This window comes from Hyperolius riggenbachi, chromosome 1 (genome assembly GCF_040937935.1).
Source record: "Hyperolius riggenbachi isolate aHypRig1 chromosome 1, aHypRig1.pri, whole genome shotgun sequence".
In the NCBI taxonomy this organism is placed as follows: domain Eukaryota; kingdom Metazoa; phylum Chordata; class Amphibia; order Anura; family Hyperoliidae; genus Hyperolius; species Hyperolius riggenbachi.
Genome location: NC_090646.1, coordinates 685,315,279 through 685,340,012, shown reverse-complemented (window position 1 = coordinate 685,340,012; position 24,734 = coordinate 685,315,279). Strand labels below are relative to the sequence as shown.

Sequence of the window (24,734 nt, the reverse complement as noted above, 5' to 3'; positions counted from 1 at the left end):
CTGGTTCAGGACAAGGGGGTACTAATACTATCAGACAACGTCACCACAGTGTCTTATATAAACAAACAGGGGGGCACGAGGGTACAAAGTCTACTGGAGATAAGCATGGAGATACTGGAATGGGCAGAGACCCGAGTAACATCCATAACAGCAACTCACCTCAAGGGTAGTCTAAACACCGAGGCAGATTACCTAAGCAGAAACATAATAGAACAGGCGGAGTGGGCACTAAATCAGGAACTGTTCGATCAATTGCAGGAAAGGTGGACAAGGGCAGAGGTAGATTTGTTCGCCACACCAAAAAACAACAAACTGGAGAGGTTTATGTCGCTATACAGGAACGGTCAAGCAGTAGCCATAGACGCGTTGTCTCAACCTTGGCCATATCAGACAGTCTATGCTTTTCCTCCAATCAAATTAATAGCAAGGACAATAAAGAAATGGGAGCAGGAGAAAACAAATATGATTCTAATAGCTCCTTGGTGGCCCAAGAGGGCATGGTTTACCCAGCTGTGGGTGAGATCAGAGGGTCAGTTTTTCAGGTTGCCACTGAGGAAAGAAATGTTGAATCAAGGGCCCATGTATCATCCAAATCCAAAAATGTTCAGCTACACAGCCTGGTATCTGAAGAACAAGTTTTAAGATCTAAGGGGTTGTCGGAAAAAGTAGTTCAGACATTATTAAAATGCAGAAAGCCAGTAACACAAAAAAATTATAGTAAGATGTGGAAGGCTTATTTGGCATGGTGCAGAAGGAAAGATAGATGCTCTAATTCCATCTCAGATATTTTGGACTTTTTCCAGGAGGGAGTGGAAATGGGGCTAGCCGTGAGTACTCTAAGGGTTCAGAGCAGAGCACTCTCATTTATTCTGGATAGGCAGTTAGCCAAGGTAAGGCTAGTAAAGGATTTTTTCAAAGCTTTGGAGAGATCGAAACCAATAAAGGTGAAGGTGGCACCTCAGTGGGACCTGCCACTAGTATTACAAAGTTTAATGGAAGAACCGTATGAGCCAATAAAGGAAATAAGTATAGAGAGATTAACCCTCAAGGCACTATTCCTTACAGCTATAACTACAGCAAAGAGAGTGAGTGATTTGCAGGCCTTGTCCATTAAAGAGCTGTTCCTGAGGATTTTTTCAGATAAGATAATTTTCACGCCAGACCCAAATTTTCTTCCAAAAATAGTATCAGACTTCCACAGAACACAACAGGTGGTTCTACCTTCCTTCTGTCATAACCCATCCAATAAAAAGGAGGAAAGGTACAACTGCCTGGATGTCAGAAGAACGATTCTTCAAAATTTGGAAAGGACGAAAGAGTTTAGGAAATCAAGTCATTTATTCGTAACATATAGATGCCCAAATAGGGGAGCTCAAGCGCCAAAGTCGACGCTAGCAAGGTGGATTAGGAAGGTGATAACTGACGCATATCGAGATAAGGGAAAAGAAGCGCCGCCAAAAGTTACAGCACAATCTTCAAGGGCAATTGCTACATCATGGGCAGAAAAGGCAGGAGCATCACTCCAGCAGATTTGCCAGGCTGCCACATGGAAGGCACCGACGACGTTTATGAGGCATTACAGAATAGATGTCCTGTCGGGGCAGGATATGGCATTTGGGCGTAAGGTCTTACAGGCAGCAGTCCCTCCCTGATGTAAGTGTGAGATTACTTGTCTGTCTCTCATTTTCAAGCCATACACTTGAATGGTTAGGGAAAGTTTAGTTTAGACTTACCGGTAATAGTATTTCTAACCACTCTAGTGTATGGCGTACATCATCCCTCCCTATTCTTCTGGGATCTTCCTTCATGCTATGCACACTAGGGTGTTGTTCAGATAATAAGTCAGCAGTTGAGGCACTCAGGGTATCTTGGTGGCCGGATTCTTGTTGACATACTGAAGTGTAGGGGGAGGGGTGGGGGCTTTTAATCCTTCTTGCTAATTGTGTTTCCCCAGGAGGAGGAGCCTGGAGTCTCTCATTTTCAAGCCATACACTAGAATGGTTAGAAATACTATTACCGGTAAGTCTAAACTTTCTTCTAGCTATCACCACAGCCAAGAGAATAGGGGAAATACAGGCATTATCCATCAAAGAACCTTACTGTACAATATCTGATGATAGAATTACGTTACGTCCTGATGTTGCATTTCTTCCTAAAGTTGTATCTAAGTTCCACAGAACTCAGGAGGTTTTTATATCATCCTTTTGTGACAAACCGACTAATAAGGAGAGACCATTGATATGTAAAAGAGAGAAAAAGACCCAATATGCAGCACCAAACCGCTCCAATGCAATTCAAAATACAAAACCTTTATTGATGTAAGACAAAACACAATAAAAACAATATAAAAATCACCAAAAGGTGATAGCAGCGGCGTACATAGATAATGATTAATAATGGTATCAAATATTCAATAAAAGTATCCTCACATTCAGGTTATTACAATGAATATAAGTGCAGTGATTACACGTAAGAAGTAAACAGAAAGACCCTTAATGAGGACAAATAATGAGGTCTATATATAGTGCAAAACGAATTAATAATGAACTTAATGGTATAAAGAACAGACTGGTACAGGAGATACTGGCTCCCAGATCAAAGTGTGCACCAGACACTATATCCGCAAGGAGGTACCCAAACAGTGCAATAAGAAAGGAGTAAAGAACCAGACTTACGTGTGAGTAGGAGAGGACACCAGAGGACGCCGCCGCCGCCGCCGTCTTAATGCACCACGCGGGCTCAACCCGCTTCAGAGAGAGGCCTTGTTTGTTTAATAGTAATAAGGAGAGACGTCTACATTGCTTGGATGTCAGCAGGTGCCTTATCCAATATTTGGAAAGAACTAAATCTTGGAGGAAAATGGAGGCAATGTTTGTTCTCTTTGCAGGGAAATTAAGAGGCGGCAAAGCATCCGGAGGTACTTTAGACAGATGGATTAAACAGACTATTGCAGCTGCTTACAAAGTTTAAAATAAACAACTATCATCTTCTATTAAGGCTCATTCTACAAGAGGAATTTCAGCTTCATGAGCAGAGAGGGCAGGTGCCACTATAGAGCAGATTTGCAGAGCTGCAACCTGGTCCAGTCACAACACTTTCGTTAAGCACTCTAGACTTAATGTTTTGGTTAGTGCAGACTTCTGTTTTGGCAGAAAGGTGTTACAGGCTGTGGTCCCTCCCTAGAAATATATCTTGTATATTTTCTCATTAGGGGTGCTGTCCAAATGACTCTCCGGTAAAGATCAACTTACCTTCAGTAAGGTCTTTTCCAGAAGTCAAGAGGACAGCACACCTACAACCCACCCTATAATTTTTAGGGTTTAAAAGTAATAATTTTTTTTTCAGCATTATGTGGTGTCCGTGTCTTCTTTATTACTGAAGTACTGAAGGTACTTGTCCCCTTATATGCTGCTGCCTATTTGTTATGGAAATTTTGTATCTTTGCAGCTTCCTGTCCACAGTCAGGGAGGGATAAAGTCTCATTAGGGGTGCTGTTCTCTTGACTTCTGGAAAAGACGTTACCGAAGGTAAGTTGATCTTTCTTGGCTGCTTAACCACTTTGCGACCGACTAACAGAGATTTGTGGCCACAGAGTTCCTCTGCGCAGTGCCATATGGCATCATCCCGCAAGGAGCAAGATTAGATTGGAGACTTGTGCGAGCTCCCGTCACTGTGAACAGGAAACAGCTTACACAGCAGGGCACAGCAATCAGCCTGTCAGCGGCTTATCAGCGCTGGCAATATACACATCAAAATATTTATATAGCATTGACAACTTGCGCTGCACAACGTATAGTGTTGTCACTTAACTGTCCGTCAGAGGGGCTCACAATCTAATCCCTACCATAGTCATATGTCTGTGGATGTATAGTGTAGTGTATGTATCGTAGTCTAGGGCCAATTGGGGGGGGGGGGGGTTAATAGAAATGCCAGCTGCAATCAAATGCCACCAAAAGAAAGCTCTATTTGTGAGAAGAAAATGGGGTCAAATTCGTTCGGGTGGCAAGTTGTATAACCAAGCAATAAACCATTAAAGTTGTAAAGTGCAGAATTGTAGAAAATGGCCTGGTCACTAGGGGGGTGTCATGAATGATACGGAAGTCGAGACGATTAGCGATTCTGTATCGTTCCGCGAAGCAGAGCAGAATGTCATTTTCTGTTTTAAACGTACAAGAAGTTCATTTTTTTTCCTGTCTTCTTCTTTGGCTTCCCCATCACCCACAGCAGACCATCACCCACTTCCTCCTAGCTATTCACACCTAGGTGCTACGACCAAATGCTGGCCTTGTAGCAGGATCAGCAGATAGAGATCAGTCCCTTTTGGTTCCCTCACAAAAAACTTCCCTCCGATATGCTGCAAAAGAACAGGGAGATCCCATTTATAAATAATTCAAAATGTGGTTACCGCAGACAAAAGACAAAAATATTTTCCGGTTCCTAAAAATCAGCCTAATGGCTCATCCAAGTTATTATTATTATTATTATTATTATTATTTTTTATTTATATAGCGCCAACATCTTCCGTAGCACTGTATATAGTACAAACAAATAATGGGGAACAAATATACATAAGAAATACAAGACACTGTACAGTCATGACATTGAATAGAATAAATACAGATACATACATAGTTGATATGTAGTTGGTACATGTACATATGTTAAAATAACAGCAGTATGAGAAACACTAGGAGGAGGTCCCTGCCCTTGCGGGATTACAATCTAGAGGGTAGTGGGGAGGAAACACTAGGAGGAGGTCCCTGCCCTTGCGAGCTTACAATCTAGAGGGTAGTGGGGAGGAAACACTAGGAGGAGGTCCCTGCCCTTGCGAGCTTACAATCTAGAGGGTAGTGGGGAGGAAACACTAGGAGGAGGTCCCTGCCCTTGCGAGCTTACAATCTAGAGGGTAGTGGGGAGGAAACACTAGGAGGAGGTCCCTGCCCTTGCGAGCTTACAATCTAGAGGGTAGTGGGGAGGAAACACTAGGAGGAGGTCCCTGCCCTTGCGAGCTTACAATCTAGAGGGTAGTGGGGAGGAAACAAAAGGGAAGGAAACACAAGGATTAGTGGGTGAGCCAGTGTGCCTTCAGTGCTGCCTATAGCAAATTATAGGCTTGTCTGAACAGGTGTGTTTTCAGAGTACGTTTGAAGGTTTCCAGACTTGTGGCATGACGAACCGGCTGAGGGAGAGAGTTCCAAAGGAGAGGGACCGCCCGTGAGAAGTCTTGGATGCGAGAGTGAGAGGAGGTGACTAGGCTGGAGGACAAAAGGGTCTCCTGTGAGGAACGGAGGGTCCGAGCGGGGAGGTATCTGGAGATTAAAGAGGAAATGTATGGAGGCGATAGCTTGTGTAGAGCTTTGTATGCAAGTGTGAGAAGTTTAAACTGGATCCTTTGGGCAACTGGTAACCAATGGAGGGATTGGCAGAGAGGGGCTGCCTCAGAGGATCTAGAAGAGAGGTGGATGAGACGGGCCGCAGAGTTTAGTAGGGATTGGAGAGGTGCCAGTCTGCTTTTTGGTAGACCACAGAGTAGGGTGTTGCAGTAGTCAAGACGGGAGATGATTAGGGCATGCACAAGCATTTTAGTTGCTTCTTGTGAAAGGAAGGGACGGATTCTGGAAATGTTTTTGAGATGGAAGTAGCAGGAGGTAGTTAAAGTGTTAATATGTGGTTTAAAGGAGAGCTCAGAGTCCAGAGTTACCCCTAGGCAACGAGCTTTGGGGGTTGATGCTATTGGGGTGTTCTCTACATTGATTGTGACAATGGGAGGTGGAACAGAGAGCGAGGGTGGAAATATTACAATCTCCGTTTTGCTCATATTGAGTTTAAGGAAGCGGGATGACATAAATGTAGATACAGCGGATAGACATTTGGGGACTTTTGATAGTAGTGTGGAGAGGTCTGGGGCAGAACAATAAATTTGGGTGTCATCAGCATAGAGGTGGTATTGAAACCCAAAAGAGCTTATTATCTGTCCCAGGCCATGGGTGTAAATGGAAAAGAGGAGGGGTCCGAGGACGGACCCTTGTGGTACTCCCACAGACAGTGGGCGTGGAGAGGAGTTGGTATTGGCATAGGAGACCATGAAAGAACGTCCAGACAGGTAAGAGTTGAGCCAGGAGTGTGCTAGGCCCTTGATTCCCAGTGTTGAGAGGGTCTGGAGAAGCAGAGTATGATCAACAGTGTCGAAGGCAGAGGACAGATCTAGGAGTATTAGTACCGAAAATCTGCCTTTGGCTTTAGCAACTAGGAGGTCATTGGCAACCTTAGTGAGAACGGTTTCCGTAGAGTGTTGAGGGCGGAAGCCAGACTGGAAGGGGTCCAACAGGGAATTAGCAGAGAGAAAGTTAGACAACTCTGAGTAAATGTGGCGTTCCAGCAGTTTGGAGGCAAAGGGAAGGAGAGAGACTGGGCGGTAATTCGAAAGGGCAGTAGAGTCTAAAGAGGGTTTTTTGATTAGTGGTGTTATGATAGCTTGTTTAAATGAAGAAGGGAAAATGCCAGTTGAGATGGAAAGGTTAAACAGTGTTGTTAAAGCAGGAATGAGGGGGGAGGAGAGCTGGGGGATAAGATGAGAGGGAATAGGGTCTGAGGCGCATGTAGTAAGATGAGCTTTAGAGATTAGTGAAGAAAGACGCTGTTCAGTTAAGGCAGAGAAGATTGTTAGCAGGGAGGGGGTTTGAGTGGGTGAGTGGTTATGTGGAGAGGGATAGTTAATAGTAGGGGAGCTGCCGGGCAGAGAGGAAAAAGGAAGAGGTGATTGGACCGGTGAAGAGGGTTGCTTTTGAAAGCTGTTCTTTAGCGTTTCAATTTTGCTCACAAAATATGCTGCAAAGTCCTCTGCAGACAAGCTTGTGGTTGTAGGGGGAGGCGGGGGGTGGAGAAGAGAGTTGAATGTGTTGAAAAGTTGTTTAGGGTTATGGGATTGTGAAGAAATAAGTGTAGAGAAGTATGACTGCTTTGCAAGTGAGAGAGCGTCCCTGAGCTGGAGCAGCGTGTTTTTATAGTGGGCGAAGTCATCTGCGTTGGAGCTTTTCCTCCACTGCCGCTCTTCTGCCCTGGACTGTCTTTTCAGTTGTTTGATGGGTTCAGTCAGCCAGGGCTGTCTGTTGATGCGGCGGGGGCTGAAGTTGGTGAGAGTGGCGGCTGAGTTCATGGCAGCAGAGACTGTGGTGGAGTAGTAGATGGATGCTGACTCGGGGTCAGTGTAGGATGACAGGGAGCCCAGGGGTTTTAGAGAATCAGCTAGGGAGCAGAGGTCGAGGTTGAGATAATTCCTGCATAAGCTTGATGGCTGCACTACAGTAGCTGGAGGAGGCAGGGAGGGGCTGATTGTAAACGTTATGAGATTGTGATCTGAAAGGGGGAATAAAGAGTTATTAAATGTGGAAACTGGACAGAGCCGGGTAAAAACTAGGTCCAAAGTGTGGCCATCTTTGTGGGTGGAGGTTGAGGACCATTGGGAGAGGTCATAGGATGAGGTGAGTGAGAGGAATTTTGTGGTAGTGGAACAGTTAGTGTCTATGGGGATGTTAAAGTCCCCAATGATGATGGAAGGAATGTCAGTGGATAGAAAGTGGAGAAGCCATGTTGAAAAGTGGTCAATGAAGGTGGAGGCTGGTCCAGGAGGACGGTAGATGACAGCAACCTGGAAATGGTGAGGGGAGTAGATGCAGACAGCATGAGCCTCAAAGGAAGAGAAAGCCAGAGAAGGTGCAGGTGCAAGCGGTGTAAAGGAGCAGTGTTCGGAAAGAAGAATTCCCACCCCCATGTTTGTCACCCGATCTAGGTGTGTGGCTAAACTTGAGGCCACCCTATGAAAGGGCAGCTGGAGACACAGTATCAGATGGGGTTAGCCATGTCTCAGTGAGCCCCAGGAAGGTGAAAGCATTAGTGATGAACAGATCATAGACGTGGGCTAGTTTGTTGACTACAGAGCGTGCATTCCAGAGAGCCCCAGATATGGGAGGGGGAGAGCTGGGAAGGCAAGGAATGGTGATCAGGTTACATCGGTTAATGTGTGTGGAGGAGTGAGGACGGTCAGTGCGGGATGTGGTATTTACCAGAGTGCAGTGCGGTCTGGGAGAGGGTCCTGGATTGGGTGATATGTCCCCAGCAGCAAGTAGAAGTAGTAGGCAGAGATGAGAGAGGTGAGGATGTGATTTGTATGTGACAGAGGGCTGTTTACGAGACGTGGAGGAAGGTATGTGTGATTTGAGAAATAAGAATAGTTCATGAGTAGAGAGAAGAGAGGATGGTAGGAGAGAGGGAGCAATGTAGATGTTATTGCTGGCAGCGGGAGGGGTGAGTGATGTAGGTATTTTAAGTAGTGGGGCTGACAGGATAATGGCTGTAAAAAGGATATTAAACATTTTGCAAGTTGGTGTGTGTATAATTAGGGAAAATAAGTGTCAGAGTTAAAGAGTGCAGGGTAGTTTGTGTGATATTATCAAGTGTATGTTAATGGTTGAAATCAGGGTAGTTCAGGGATTGATAAACATGAGCTGATGGTGGAAGTCAGGGAAACCAAAGAGAAGAGATCATACCGGTGTTAGATCAGCAGATGAGCAGCCATTGAGAGTTTTGTGTTTGTTCTCATCTGGTCTCTTCTGGTTCAATTCTGGGCTAATTCTGGGTGTCTTATACACCCTTAAAGATATGCCCTTTAAGCATATGCCCTGCTGACCAAAAGGTCTGCTGACCTTTCCAGATCTACTAATATAGGCCCTAACTCAGTTTGGAGTTAATAGGCAGACTGCTATCAGGTGAGGATTGGCTGGCCATCCAGTTGCTAGAAAAACAGAGCTATTTATCACTCGCTGAGCACGTTACCTTTACTGCTATTTGGTGTCATTTGATCAAGCATCGGCCGCAGGTTATGAGTCTACCCTCAGATTCACTGTGCGCCAATCCAGACAGAAATGGCGCAGGTTTTTGGTAAATGGTGTAATTCTAGGCTTGTATGAAACCCCACGCCTATGAAGCTCCGCAGGAGGTAAGCCAGCTCACCAAGTCAGACTTTATAAAAATCTGGTCCATCAGCGACCATTTTAGTTCACCAAATTCCACCGACCAGAAACCGTCTCCATGCATGCGTTCAAGGAGGACCGAACGCATGCTTTGTTTCAAGGAATTTTTAATATCTTTGCCTGTATTTGAACTGGACTTTATTTCATTCATTATCTCACAAGGACTGCTACGTGAAGTAAACTTTTCACAATTGTTCCCTTTTATTTTAAGCTTTGTGTGTATATGTTAATTGGTGTATATACGGTAAATGTGTGTAATGCATTTTTGTTGTTAAAACGTTTAACCTCCTTGCCGGTTATCCCGAGCTCAGCTCGGGGTAACCTGCGCAGGAGGATTTCTCAGGCCCCACTGGGCCGATTTTCACAATTTTTTTTCATTACACGCAGCTAGCACTTTGCTAGCTGCGTGCATATTTCGATTGCCGCCTATTCGCCGCTCCGCCTCCCCCCCCCCTCCAGACCCCTTGTGCAGCCTGGCCAATCAGTGCCAGGCAGCGCTGAGGGGTGGATCGGGATTCCCTCTGACCTCCCGACGTCGGTGACGTCATCCCGCCCCGTCGCTATGGTCATGGGGGAAGCCCAGCAGGAAATCCCATTCTGAACGGGATTTCCTGCTTTCAGAGAGCGCCGGCGGCGATCAGGTTAGGTAGGGGAATGCCGCTTGTCAGCCCTGGGCTCGCTACATGATTTACATTTTTTTTTTTTTAAAAAGTGCTGTGCCGCCCCCTTGCCGACACAATTGGAATGGCAAGGGGGTTAAAAATCGTTTTACGGTTATGACCTGTTCCTGAACATACACAATTGTACTTACTCCTCCGAAAACGTTACCTTATGTCCTATAGTATCTTGTATCTCTAACCCTTGAATCGGGCACAGATAGACAGATCTGGCACCGATCCCTGCATACTGCTAAGTTACAGTGTTCTCCATTGGTTGAAATAGTTAGTCGTGTGCTGACTCACATGTGGTGGCATGTATTTGAATTAGCTGGAATAATGGAAGCTATAAGAAGTCCATAATTCGCCATCTAATAGACGGTGCCAGAGCACTCATAGGGAGACACTGGAAATCAGTGGATCCCCCCTCTATTGTGGAGTGGCTTGGGGAGGTCTCGCATATATTTAGAATGGAGCAATTAACGCACTATTTACATGGAACAGAGGACCAGGGAGTAGAGATATGAGAAAAATGGGTTCCATTTACAGAAACAGAAAGATATAGGAAGATCCTGGGAGGATCGTAATAATGTGACCAGGCCAGGGCTGGATGGGACAATCTGAATAAATGCTCTTGTGGGCTTTGCCTCTTCTCTCCCCCCCCCCCCCCTCCCTCGGGCTCCCCACAGTTTATGATTGGGAAGGATGAAAGGTGTGAGTGAGGTATGGAAGTAAATTTGATGGAATATATTGCGGATTACCTAAAATAGTATGTATTCATTTTTAGAATTTATGGTGCTGCTGAGGGGGGATAATTAAGATATGCAAATTGTGTTATATATTTATATGTTTGTGATAAGTGAATGTGTTAAGATATGATATGACATTTGTATGTAATAAGCTATTTGAATTTTAAGGATTAAATGGAAATGATAAATAAAGTATATATGAATTGCGTGTGTGGTGAATCCTTTGGAGTCAGAACGCTGCTCTCGGCTAGTCGGTTCATAGATTGCGAATCCACATATGGACATCTCTGCGAAAAGCGACAGCGAGACCGGGTTTCTGACTCTGAGCGATTGACCCAATCAAGGTTTGTCCCTTCCGATTCTTGACAAGGGGTATAAACCTGTGGTCCTCAAGTGGTTAAAGAAAACCTGATAAAAAGGAAAGAAAAGTCATACCTGGGACTTCCTCCAGTTCCCTCCAGGCTTGTCGCTCCCTTGCTGCCCTACTCTGCCTCCTGGATCTTCTCAAATTGCCCACGGAAAGTCCACCGGTCTGCAACACACTGTAAATGCCAGGCCACTCGTGTGCCATGTCGCACTACTGCGCAGGTGCAGAATGCTACTGGCCACGGGAGTGCAATGGGTTAGTTAGTGCACAGGGCCGGCCTGCGCCGACTGGAGGACTTTTCGGGTCCAGTTTCAGAAGAGCCAGGAGTCGAAGGAGGATAGCTCGGGAGCAATAAACCTGGAGGGGTATATCCAGGTATGGATAAAACTACCACTCACTCCCCGTCTCAGGTACACGTTAAGCTCTTCAGAAAACAGGGCTGAGTTAGACCAAGTTGGTTGAATATCTCAGAGAAGCTCTTTTGTATAGATAACAACTCAAGTGTTTTAATTCTTCCTGTACTGGAAAACAATACAAGACTCTTTTCTTTGCTACTAATGTTCTATTTGTTATCCATACTACAGATGCAATTCATTATGTCAAACATTTGTTTTCCCCTGCCTTAACCTCCTTAGCGGTAACCCCAAGTCAGGCTAGGGCCAGAAATTGGCAGTTCAGAGCGGTAACACCGAGTTAGAAGCCACGGGAGGTGAGTAATGTGCAGGGCTGCCACAGATCTCCCTAGCGGGGTGATTTTTAGGCTCTAAAAGCATGTGAAAAATTTGCACCGCTTTCAGACACTAAAATCTGCGAATAATCATACTGCCAGGTAGGTTAAAGGCATACTTGCGGCAGGTCCGGTGTTGTGAGTCAAACAAAGTGCAGCCTGCCCCTCGGCTAGAATTAGTGGGCTGAGATTTCCCCTCTGAATCAGCCCTGTGTGTGCAGAGCTCACTCAATCTGCGACTGCTCATGAGGCGCTGTGCATGCTCCCCCAGCAATCTTAAAGCATAACATTAGTAAAGTGAAAAGGTTAAAGTGACCCTGCATCCAACTGTACATGGAGTGTGACTAATAAACAGTGCCGGCCTTTTCCTGCCACACTAAGCTGCTCCCTTTGGCCAATTGTTATCATCTCTAGTCATGTGATATTGGTCACAGGATTAGTGGGGTGGGAGGAGACCTAGTGATAGATAGCCGATGAGAAGCGTAGCAAGGCAGGAAGGGGTGGGGAAACTCAACACTCAGTCGCAGTCTATGAACAGTTGGACACAGATTCACATTAAATGCAATAATTAATTGTATTTGAGGTCTTTCGTTTATCTTTTTTTTTTTTTTTTTGCAGCTGTTTAAAAACAAATTGCAGCAACAAACTATGATAGTGTAGAAGGACTTTTAGAACATCATTTGGGTTTTTAGTCCTGTCTGGGATCCCATTTGTATGATGTTATACCTTACAACACCATGGCCTTATATGTTGCTCTATAAAAATCATTCTTTAAGATTCAGCCCAGAAGCCTGAAAATGTATTTCTTGTGTGTTCTCTAGATGATATAATCCACAAGCTGTCTACCTGGGACGATGCATCACTGAGGATGATATGGGAATATTATAGAGAGGATCTGGACATCACTGTACAGAATGTGGACACAGCAGCCTTACTAAGCAGACTACAATCTGATTATGTCCTAAACACAGAGGTAAGACAGCGTCACGCAGAGATGTGCAGAAATGATATCCTGCTAGGCAAATTTCCCCACAATAGCTAGCAGAGATGCCCAGCTACTAATCCTAGTCATGAATTATAGATCAATTACACAGAAGCTAATAAATTAACACAAGTGCTGGGTAACTGTTAGGATGTATTAGGAGGCTATCCACTTAGGGTTTAAAAAATTCTTTATTGAAGATACTTTGCAGACTACAACCCCTTTGTTATCTTGCTAATAATAAACTTCCCTTCCACAGCCTCACTGGGAGAACATTTGTGAAGCAGAATGGCAGCAGAATTAGGTGTCCCCTGCCAGTGAGTGAGCTGCTCTTCAGCTTTGTCTTGGGCCAGATTTATGGGAAGACCTGATAGGCCCAGGCCTTGGGAGGCAGGAGGGCCGGGCCACATAATTCTTCCATCATGCAGAGCTGGAGGCAGAACAGCTGATAGTTACCTGTCAGTGAGGGGAGGGGCTGTGAGCAGAGAAGATTAAGGAGTTTCTAGAAAGGGGGAAGGGAGTGGAGGACAGGTAGTTACATTGGAAGAGCACTGCTGGGGGAACAGAGGAGTTGCAAGAAAGAAGACAGCGGAGGACAGGTAGTTACATTGGAGGAGCACTGCTGGGGGAACAGAGGACTTGCAAGAAAGAAGACAGCGGAGGACAGGTAGTTACACAGGAGGAGCACTGCGAGGGGGAGAGAGGAGTTGCAAGAAAGAAGACAGCGGAGGACAGGTAGTCACACAGGAGGAGCACTGCTTAGGGGGGAGAGGAGTTGCAAGAAAGAAGACAGCGGAGGACAGGTAGTCACACAGGAGGAGCACTGCTTAGGGGGGAGAGGAGTTGCAAGAAAGAAGACAGCGGAGGACAGGTAGTTACACAGGAGGAGCACTGCTTAGGGGGGAACAGAGGAGTTGCAAGAAAGAAGACAGCGGAGGACAGGTAGTTACACAGGAGGAGCACTGCTTAGGGGGGAGAGGAGTTGCAAGAAAGAAGACAGCGGAGGACAGGTAGTTACACAGGAGGGGCACTGTGGGGGGAGGAGAGGAGTTGCAAGAAAGAAGACAGCGGAGGACAGGTAGTTACACAGGAGGAGCACTGCTTAAGGGGGAGAGAAGTTGCAAGAAAGAAGACAGCGGAGGACAGGTAGTTATACAGGAGGAGCACTGCGGGGGGGAGAGAGGACTTGTAAGAAAGAAGACAGCGGAGGACAGGTAGTTACATTGGAGGAGCACTGTGGGGGGGGGGGGGGGGGGGAGAGAGGAGTTGCAAGAAAGAAGACAACGGAGGACAGGTAGTTACACAGGAGGAGCACTGCAAGGGGGAGAGAGGAGTTGCAAGAAAGAAGACCGCGAAGGACAGGTAGTTACACAGGAGGAGCACTGTGGGGGGGAGAGGAGTTGCAAGAAAGAAGACAGCGGAGGACAGGTAGTCACACAGGAGGAGCACTGCTTAGGGGGGAGAGGAGTTGCAAGAAAGAAGACAGCGGAGGACAGGTAGTTACATTGGAGGAGCACTGTGGGGGGGGGGGGGGGGGGAGAGGAGTTGCAAGAAAGAAGACAACGGAGGACAGGTAGTTACACAGGAGGAGCACTGCAAGGGGGAGAGAGGAGTTACAAGAAAGACGACAGCGGAGGACAGGTAGTTACACAGGAGGAGCACTGCTTAGGGGAGAGAGGAGTTGCAAGCAAGAAGACAGTGGAGGACAGGTAGTTACACAGGAGGAGCTCTGCGAGGGGGAGAGAGGAGTTGCAAGAAAGAAAACGGAGGACAGGTAGTTACACAGGAGGAGCATTGCGAGGGGGAGAGAGGAGTTGCAAGAAAGAAGACAGCGGAGGACAGGTAGTCACACAGGAGGAGCACTGTGGAGGGGGAGAGAGGAGTTTCAAGAAAGAAAATGGAGGACAGGTAGTTACACAGGAGGAGCACTGCTTAGGGGGGAGAGGAGTTGCAAGAAAGAAGACAGCGAAGGACAGGTAGTTACACAGGAGGAGCACTGTGGGGGGGAGAGGAGTTGCAAGAAAGAAGACAGCAGAGGACAGGTAGTCACACAGGAGGAGCACTGCTTAGGGGGGAGAGGACTTGCAAGAAAGAAGACAGCGGAGGACAGGTAGTTACACAGGAGGAGCACTGCTTAGGGGGGAACAGAGGACTTGCAAGAAAGAAGACAGTGGAGGACAGGTAGTTACACAGCGAGGAGCACTGCAGGGGAACAGAGGACTTGCAAGAAAGAAGACAGCGGAGGACAGGTAGTCACACAGGAGGAGCACTGCTGGGGGAACAGAGGAGTTGCAAGAAAGAAGACAGCGGAGGACAGGTAGTCACACAGGAGGAGCACTGCTGGGGGAACAGAGGAGTTGCAAGAAAGAAGACAGCGGAGGACAGGTAGTCACACAGGAGGAGCACTGTGGAGGGGGAGAGAGGAGTTTCAAGAAAGACAACAGCGGAGGACAGGTAGTCACACAGGAGGAGCACTGCGGGGGGAGAGGACTTGGAAGAAAGAAGACAGCGGAGGACAGGTAGTTACACAGGAGGAGCACTGCTTAGGGAGGAGAGGAGTTGCAAGAAAGAAGACAGCGGAGGTCAGGTAGTTACACAGGAGGAGCACTGCGGGGGGAGAGAGGAGTTGCAAGCATGAAGACAGTGGAGGACAGGTAGTTACACAGGAGGAGCACTGCTTAGGGGGGAGAGGAGTTGCAAGAAAGAAGACAGCAGAGGACAGGTAGTTACACAGGAGGAGCTCTGCGAGGGGGAGAGAGGAGTTGCAAGAAAGAAGACAGCGGAGGACAGGTAGTTACACAGGAGGAGCACTACTGGGGGAACAGAGGAGTTACAAGAAAGAAGACAGTGGAGGACAGGTAGTCACACAGGAGGAGCACTGTGGAGGGGGAGAGAGGAGTTTCAAGAAAGAAAACGGAGGACAGGTAGTTACACAGGAGGAGCACTGCTTAGGGGGGAGAGGAGTAGCAAGAAAGAAGACAGCGGAGGACAGGTAGTTACACAGGAGGAGCACTGCTTAGGGGGGAGAGGAGTTGCAAGAAAGAAGACAGCGGAGGACAGGTAGTTACACAGGAGGAGCACTGCGGGGGGGAGAGAGGAGTTGCAAGTAAGAAGACAGCGGAGGACAGGTAGTTACACAGGAGGAGCACTGCTTAGGGGGGAGAGGAGTTGCAAGAAAGAAGACAGCGGAGGTCAGGTAGTTACACAGGAGGAGCACTGCGGGGGGAACAGAGAAGTTGCAAGAAAGAAGACAGCGGAGGACAGGTAGTTACACAGGAGGAGCACTGCGGGGGGAACAGAGGAGTTGCAAGAAAGAAGACAGCAGAGGACAGGTAGTTACACAGGAGGAGCACTGCTTAGGGGGAGAGGAGTTGCAAGAAAGAAGACAGCGGAGGACAGGTAGTTACACAGGGGAACACTGTTGGGGAGAGGAGTTGCAAGAAAGAAGACAGCGGAGGACAGGTAGTTACACAGGAGGAGCACTGCTTAGGGGGGAACAGAGGAGTTGCAAGAAAGAAGACAGCGGAGGACAAGTAGTTACACAGGAGGAGCACTGCGGGGGGAACAGAGAAGTTGCAAGAAAGAAGACAGCGGAGGACAGGTAGTTACACAGGAGGAGCACTGCGGGGGGAACAGAGGAGTTGCAAGAAAGAAGACAGCGGAGGACAGGTAGTTACACAGGAGGAGCACTGCTTAGGGGGAGAGGAGTTGCAAGAAAGAAGACAGCGGAGGACAGGTAGTTACACAGGGGGAGCACTGCTTAGGGGGAGAGGAGTTGCAAGAAAGAAGACAGTGGAGGACAGGTAGTTACACAGCGAGGAGCACTGCAGGGGAACAGAGGACTTGCAAGAAAGAAGACAGCGGAGGACAGGTAGTCACACAGGAGGAGCACTGCTGGGGGAACAGAGGAGTTGCAAGAAAGAAGACAGCGGAGGACAGGTAGTCACACAGGAGGAGCACTGCTGGGGGAACAGAGGAGTTGCAAGAAAGAAGACAGCGGAGGACAGGTAGTCACACAGGAGGAGCACTGTGGAGGGGGAGAGAGGAGTTTCAAGAAAGACAACAGCGGAGGACAGGTAGTCACACAGGAGGAGCACTGCGGGGGGAGAGGACTTGGAAGAAAGAAGACAGCGGAGGACAGGTAGTTACACAGGAGGAGCACTGCTTAGGGAGGAGAGGAGTTGCAAGAAAGAAGACAGCGGAGGTCAGGTAGTTACACAGGAGGAGCACTGCGGGGGGAGAGAGGAGTTGCAAGCATGAAGACAGTGGAGGACAGGTAGTTACACAGGAGGAGCACTGCTTAGGGGGGAGAGGAGTTGCAAGAAAGAAGACAGCAGAGGACAGGTAGTTACACAGGAGGAGCTCTGCGAGGGGGAGAGAGGAGTTGCAAGAAAGAAGACAGCGGAGGACAGGTAGTTACACAGGAGGAGCACTACTGGGGGAACAGAGGAGTTACAAGAAAGAAGACAGTGGAGGACAGGTAGTCACACAGGAGGAGCACTGTGGAGGGGGAGAGAGGAGTTTCAAGAAAGAAAACGGAGGACAGGTAGTTACACAGGAGGAGCACTGCTTAGGGGGGAGAGGAGTAGCAAGAAAGAAGACAGCGGAGGACAGGTAGTTACACAGGAGGAGCACTGCTTAGGGGGGAGAGGAGTTGCAAGAAAGAAGACAGCGGAGGACAGGTAGTTACACAGGAGGAGCACTGCGGGGGGGAGAGAGGAGTTGCAAGTAAGAAGACAGCGGAGGACAGGTAGTTACACAGGAGGAGCACTGCTTAGGGGGGAGAGGAGTTGCAAGAAAGAAGACAGCGGAGGTCAGGTAGTTACACAGGAGGAGCACTGCGGGGGGAACAGAGAAGTTGCAAGAAAGAAGACAGCGGAGGACAGGTAGTTACACAGGAGGAGCACTGCGGGGGGAACAGAGGAGTTGCAAGAAAGAAGACAGCAGAGGACAGGTAGTTACACAGGAGGAGCACTGCTTAGGGGGAGAGGAGTTGCAAGAAAGAAGACAGCGGAGGACAGGTAGTTACACAGGGGGAGCACTGCTTAGGGGGAGAGGAGTTGCAAGAAAGAAGACAGCGGAGGACAGGTAGTCACACAGGAGGAGCTCTGCGAGGGGGAGAGAGGAGTTGCAAGAAAGAAGACAGCGGAGGACAGGTAGTTACACAGGGGGAACACTGTGGGGGAGAGGAGTTGCAAGAAAGAAGACAGCGGAGGACAGGTAGTTACACAGGAGGAGCACTGCTTAGGGGGGAACAGAGGAGTTGCAAGAAAGAAGACAGCGGAGGACAAGTAGTTACACAGGAGGAGCACTGCGGGGGGAACAGAGAAGTTGCAAGAAAGAAGACAGCGGAGGACAGGTAGTTACACAGGAGGAGCACTGCGGGGGGAACAGAGGAGTTGCAAGAAAGAAGACAGCGGAGGACAGGTAGTCACACAGGAGGAGCTCTGCGAGGGGGAGAGAGGAGTTGCAAGAAAGAAGACAGCGGAGGACAGGTAGTTACACAGGGGGAACACTGTGGGGGAGAGGAGTTGCAAGAAAGAAGACAGCGGAGGACAGGTAGTTACACAGGAGGAGCACTGCTTAGGGGGGAACAGAGGAGTTGCAAGAAAGAAGACAGCGGAGGACAAGTAGTTACACAGGAGGAGCACTGCGGGGGGAACAGAGAAGTTGCAAGAAAGAAGACAGCGGAGGACAGGTAGTTACACAGGAGGAGCACTGCGGGGGGAACAGAGGAGTTGCAAGAAAGAAGACAGCGGAGGACAGGTAGTTACACAGGAGGAGCACTGCTTAGGGGGAGAGGAGTTGCAAGAAAGAAGACAGCGGAGGACAGGTAGTTACACAGGGGGAGCACTGCTTAGGGGGAGAGGAGTTGCAAGAAAGAAGACAGCGGAGGACAGGTAGTCACACAGGAGGAGCTCTGCGAGGGGGAGAGAGGAGTTGCAAGAAAGAAGACAGCGGAGGACAGGTAGTTACACAGGAGGAGCACTGTGGGGGGAGAGAGGAGTTGCAAGAAAGAAGACAACGGAGGACAGGTAGTTACACAGGAGGAGCACTGTGGGGGGGAGAGGAGTTGCAAGAAAGAAGACAGTGGAGGACAGGTAGTTACACAGGAGGAGCACTGTGGGGGGAGAGAGGAGTTGCAAGAAAGAAGACAACGGAGGACAGGTAGTTACACAGGAGGAGCACTGTGGGGGGAGAGAGGAGTTGCAAGAAAGAAGACAACGGAGGACAGGTAGACGGCGGAGGACAGGTAGTTACACAGGAGGAGCACTGTGGGGGGAGAGAGAGGAGTTGCAAGTAAGAAGACAACGGAGGACAGGTAGTTACACAGGAGGAGCACTGCTTAGGGGGGAGAGGAGTTGCAAGAAAGAAGACAGCGGAGGACAGGTAGTTACATTGGAGGAGCACTGTGGGGGGGGGGGGGGGGGGGAGAGGAGTTGCAAGAAAGAAGACAACGGAGGACAGGTAGTTACACAGGAGGAGCACTGTGGGGGGAACAGAGGAGTTGCAAGAAAGACGACAGCGGAGGACAGGTAGACGGCGGAGGACAGGTAGTTACACAGGAGGAGCGGGGGGGGGGGGGGGGGGGGGGGTAGAGGAGTTGCAAGAAAGAAGACAGCGGAGGACAGGTAGTTACACAGGAGGAGCACTGCGGGGGGGGGGGGGGGAGCTCCTGCACAGTCAGAGAGTGTGTCAAGTTCACCACTTGTTACATTGTGTTTTTTAAATGTATCTATCTAAACTTCGGATGTGTCTGCATTTCTCTCCATGGAACTTTAAGGGCTCGTTTCCACTATCGCGAATTCGCATGCGTCCAACGCATGCGGATTTGCACATGTAATGCAAGTGGATGGGCCTGTTTCCACTGTAGCGTTGTTGAGGTGCGGTTTTTTTCAGCGGTGAAAAAATGCACAAAAGAGCTGCAGAATTTGCCTGCGAGTGGAATGCATGCGAATCGCATGCAATGTATTTAATAGGGAAATCGCATGCGTTTTCCCCATGTGGTTTTTGCCGCGAATTTGCATGCGAATTCGCATAGGTACCAATGTAAATTCACACAGGCAGTGACATGGTTAAAATCGCATATACCCTTACGCATGCGAATTCGCGGCAAAAAACGCATGTAGAATTGCATCCGCATGCGATTTCATCAGCGGTGGAATACAGGCGATTCCGCACCGCAATAGTGGAAACGAGCCCTCAAGCTCTGTGTGTAACCCTTCCAATGCTGGTCTAGTAAAAAAAAATGCTGGTTGCATATAATATGCTGTAAATAATGTTTTAGAGCAAAGTTGAAATGCTGGGTTATATTCCGCTTTAAGCTATATACTCACCACAATGATACCAGCGATGTCCCCCAATGACAAGCGCTTCCCAATCCATCTTCCTGTGGCCGTCGTCATGTGACGATAAAGTTTACACAACAGGCACAAACAGGAGGCCAAGGAATTGCGTTACTTTGCATGGAGTCGTCGGGGATCTTAAAGATCCGCTGTGATGGTGTTTATCATTGTGCGATGCTAAATTACGTTTGCTTGATCACGCACCTGTACACACATAGCGAGATTGTGGAAACGATCGCTCGTAGCTCAAAAAGTCACCAATTGTCAGAAAAATCGTTGGGGAAATCACATGGTGGGTACAGGCTTTTAGAGGAAGAGGATCTGAGGAATAGGTTTCAGGGCATCTTACAGAGCCTTCCTGTCTGTGTCCACATCATCTGTATTCACTGGCTGCTGCCGGCAAGCCCGCCTGCCTCTCACTACTGACTGACATCACAGATTAGTATATCAGCGAGGATTGCAACAGCCAGCGGTCACAGATGATATTGACAGGAGATGAAATCTCTTTGAATGGTTTCACACTGAAAAAAAAGCCCCTCAAAAATCGCAATCGTTAGCAATAGGGAATGCACTCCCTATATCCTTTATGCATCACTTTTAGGATTGCAACACTGCAGTGTGAAAACTCCCATAGGGAAACACTGCACTAGCAAACACAAAGCAGTCATCCACGCATCACCCCCAGTGTGAAAAACCCCTGTGGGGGGTCACTTGGGGAACTTCACTTGTCAGGCAATTCACCTCTCTTTGTGCTCCTTTGATTGTCCTGCGCTGTCTCTACTCTAACATCCCTCTCTCTTATCCCCTTCCCCCTCTATCCTTAACCCCTCTCTTTCCCTCCCCCTCTCTACACTCCCCACTCTTTGTCCTTCCTCACCTCTCTCCCCCTTCCCCATCTCGCTTTCATATCTCTCTCTCTCTCTCTCTCTCTCTCTCTCTCTCTCCCGTCCCCCTCATCTAACCCCCCACACTCCCTCATTCACCTGATGTCCCCACATTCTGGCAGATCTCTCCTTTTTTGCTGCATCCCTCCTCTGTTACTATTGAGTACTACCTGATGACCCGGCGTTGCCCGAGTATGTATTTGGCTGGTATTGGCTCCGCCCACTTTTTCTATCCCTAACACGCAAACACTCAATGACCAAGTCTGTGAGCTTTGGCATCAGTAATTTGTATATTCTCATAGAAATTAAATAAATCAGATTGGGTTTGTGGCTCCGCCCCTCTCCAGCATTTGAACCCCAGTCACCCAATGGCCAACTACAGCAGGTTTGAGGCATCTGCTATTAACAGTGTAAAAATGGCAGCAATTTAAATATTCCACTTGAAAATCAACAGATGAATTTGGATTGGCTGTTATATGCTCCACCCACTTCTCTGAATATTAATCTCAGTCACCCAGTGCCCATTTGGGTAAAGTTTGAGAACTCTGCCATGAACAGTGTAAGAATGGCTGCAGTTTATATTTTCCCAGTGAAATTTGTTTTTGGCTCTGCCCACGTTTTGTAACCTGGACACACACAGTCAGTCAATGACCAAGCTTGTGAGCTTTGGGGTCCTTGGCATCAATAAAAACAAATCTGATTGGCTGTGGCTCCGCCCCCTTTTCTAAGTTTGAACTCCAGTCACCCAAACCTGTAGCAGGTTTGAGGCTTGTGCCATTAACAGTGCAAGAATGGCAGAAATGTTAACATTCCCCTTGAAAATCAACAGGTGGATTTTGATTGGCTGCTGTAGGCTCCTCCCACTTTTCTGAATATTAATCCCAGTCACCCAGTGACCAACTGTGCAAAGTTTGAGAACCCTGCGATTAATAGTGTAAGAATGGCTGCAGTTTATTTTCCTATTGAAAGTTGTTTTTGACTCCACCCAGTGTTTGTAACCTGGACACACAGTCACTCAATGGGCTTGATTCACAAAGCCGTGCCAACTCATAGCACGGTTGCACTAGCATTTTTCTCATGTTGTAACGCGCATAATGATTTCTGTGCGCAATCGTGAATTTTCGCACACAATTGTGAATTTTTACGTGGAACAATTTGCATCAGCGCACAAAAAATTGCGATTGCTTGCTAGTGCGACCATGCTATGAGTTAGCACGGCTTTGTGAATCAAGCCCAATGACTGTGTAATAGAAGCAGTTTATCCAGCAAAGAAAACTGATTGGCTGTTTGTGGCTCCGCCTCTTTAGTGAATTTCAACCCCAGTCACTTAATGACCGACTGTAGCAAGTTTAAGGCCTCTGCCATTATCAGTGTATGAATGGCAGCACTTTCAATATTCCCCTTGAAAATCAATAAATGAATTTTGATTGGCTGCTGTAGGCTCCTCCCACTTTTCTGAATATTAATCCCAGTCACCCAGTGACCAACTGTGCAAAGTTTGGGAACCCTGCCATTAACAGTGTAAGAATGGCTGCAGTTTATATTTTCCCATGTAAAAAATGTGTTGGGAGGTGAGTTGAAAAAGCAGTTATTTAATCTAAGTCCCCGTGTCAATAATAGCTGGCATCAATGAGATGCCGCTTTCATTTGTAACTTCTGCAGTAACATGTTCACACATTATTTCCTATTTAGGAAATAATGCAGGAGGACATCTTGTGGCCAAATAGTAAAATTACACCTGCATACAAATATTTTAATAAGAAGACCCTTAAAGTGGATCCGAGATGAACTTTTACTCATTGCATAATTGTGTTCCTTTCCTATTGTATTCCTTTCCTCAAGCCAAATACTTTTATGTTTTTGTTTTAATACGCTAATTCCCTATAAACTAAAAAATCCACGCCCACAGGTTTTCAGAGAGCCTTGGCAGTAGCAAGGGCTCATGGGAGCTCAGTCTGGGCAGGAGGAGGGGGAGGTGTTACTAGCCAGAGATTTCAGAGGCAGAGGGGAGGAGGGAGAAGGAGGGGGATTAGGCTGATGGCTCATGATACAGATAAGCCTGCCTCTGTGTAATGTTTGCAAACAACATGGCTGCTGTCATTGTATCACAGGAAGAAATAATCATATTCTATTAAAGCTGTTTGCAGCTAGATTTGCTATGTAAACTATCTAAACTTTAGATAAGATGTATAGAGAAGTTACTTGTTATAGTTAGTTTTTCATTTCGGATCCGCTTTAAAATGAACCCCTTACTTCCCACACTCTCCCATAGTACCCAAAATAAATTATATGCATATTAAAAAAACCAAAAACACCCAAAATAAAACATAAATAGTTACCTTATATGTAAAAAATGCCTCAATGTTGTAGGGCAGCGTCAAATGGGGATATAATGAGTCAAATGGGGATATAATGAGTAGTACAATGTCAGATCATAAACTGGAGTGGTAGTGGTAAAAATACAAGTTCCATAAATCTGGGTAAAGTGCACACAGTCAAGTAAGATACACAAGGGGAGAGGGCCCTGCCAAAGGCTTACAATCTAGAGGGAGGGGTTGGTGACACGAAAGGAGGGGGTGCAACAAGAAGTTCTTGACAGAGAGGGTTAGGGCAGTGTTGAGTTGATATAGGCCTCCTTTAACCATTTGTGCCGCTGGGATGCGAGTCTCATGTCCCTAAACAACATGTATGTAAAGAGGGTATATTAGTGTTTTAATTAGTGATGGACGCAAACCTGAAACAAATGCACCTTTATTGCCAAATAAAATATTGTCACACTACATTGTACTAGGGATATCATTTAAATGTTGCAATAACTGGGACAAATGGGCGAATAAAATGTGTAGGTTTTATGCACAGTAGAATATTTTATTTTAAAACTACAGGGTGGGTCATTTATATGGATACATCATTTTATGTGAATGGTGAAGTTAAACAAAACCACCGCTATTGGTCTGACAATAACCCACATTAAAACCAAATGTCACTCCCAGGAGAGGAGAAAAGGACAGCGCTCCACAGCACTTTAAATACTATAAACTTAGCACCAATGTCACCAGTTTTTTGTTGGGGATCCGCAGACTTCGCTCGAGTACACACACTCTCCAACAATGATCCAATCCACCAAAAGAAGTTGCGATCACAATCATGACCTCCCAGCCGGAGTAGATTTCCTATAGTCCTGGGTGGAGGCCTTTTTATCTGCACAACTTATTGAAGTGAATCACGTGGTGGTTCATAAAAGGCAGTACTGCACTATATCCTGCTTTTTTACAGGGAAATTCTATACTCCGGCTGGGAGGTCAGGATTGTGATCGCAACTTCTTTTGGTGGATTGAATAACCCACATTGGATAGATCCCTCCAAGACTGTTGTAACAAAAAAAAATTGATGGTATGGTATATGGGGTGTATCCATAGAATAGGTGTATCCATATAAATGGCCCACCCTGTATAATGGCCGAAACTGAGAAATACTGATTTTGTTTTCCATTTTTTTTCTTATTATTTCCATTAAAATGCATTTAGGATAAAATAATTCTTAGCATATTGTATTACCCAAAGGAAGCCTAATTGGTGGTGGAAAAAAAGGTATCTCATTTAGTTGTGATAAGTAGTGTTAAAGTTATTGGGGAATGAAAGGGAGGAGCACTGAAAAGTAAAAAATCCTCTTGTCTATAAGGAGACAACAACCCACAGGCTGAAATGGTTAAACATTTCTCACACTCATCTGTCAGCCACTAGAGGGCAGACACTACTGTTATCAGAAGGATGGCCTGGTGGGAGGAGCCTCCATTCACATTAAAGTGGTCTGAAAGCCAGCATTTCTACGTTGCTCTAAAACAGTGTGCTCTGTGATGCTTGTTGGTGGAGCGCATTTGCGCTCCAGCTGTTGGCCGCCCACACGCCCACAATTCTTGTGGGCGTGTGGTGATGGTGTATGTGACTGGGGATGGGCGTGGGGCGGGCTGCGCGGCCGCGTTCAGCATTTATGG

General features: G+C 47.1%; 1 protein-coding gene across 5 annotated transcripts in view; it reads left to right on the top strand.

Annotated features, from left to right (window-relative positions):
• The window catches only part of LOC137532579 (NACHT, LRR and PYD domains-containing protein 3-like), a 1,034,343-nt gene that overhangs the window by 191,537 nt on the left and 818,072 nt on the right, over positions 1–24,734 (top strand). For all 5 annotated transcript variants that reach the window (XM_068253266.1, XM_068253275.1, XM_068253249.1 and 2 more), the window contains exon 3: positions 12,350–12,501. In XM_068253266.1, coding sequence (XP_068109367.1) covers positions 12,350–12,501 — 152 coding nt within the window. The remainder of the gene's footprint in view (positions 1–12,349; positions 12,502–24,734) is intronic.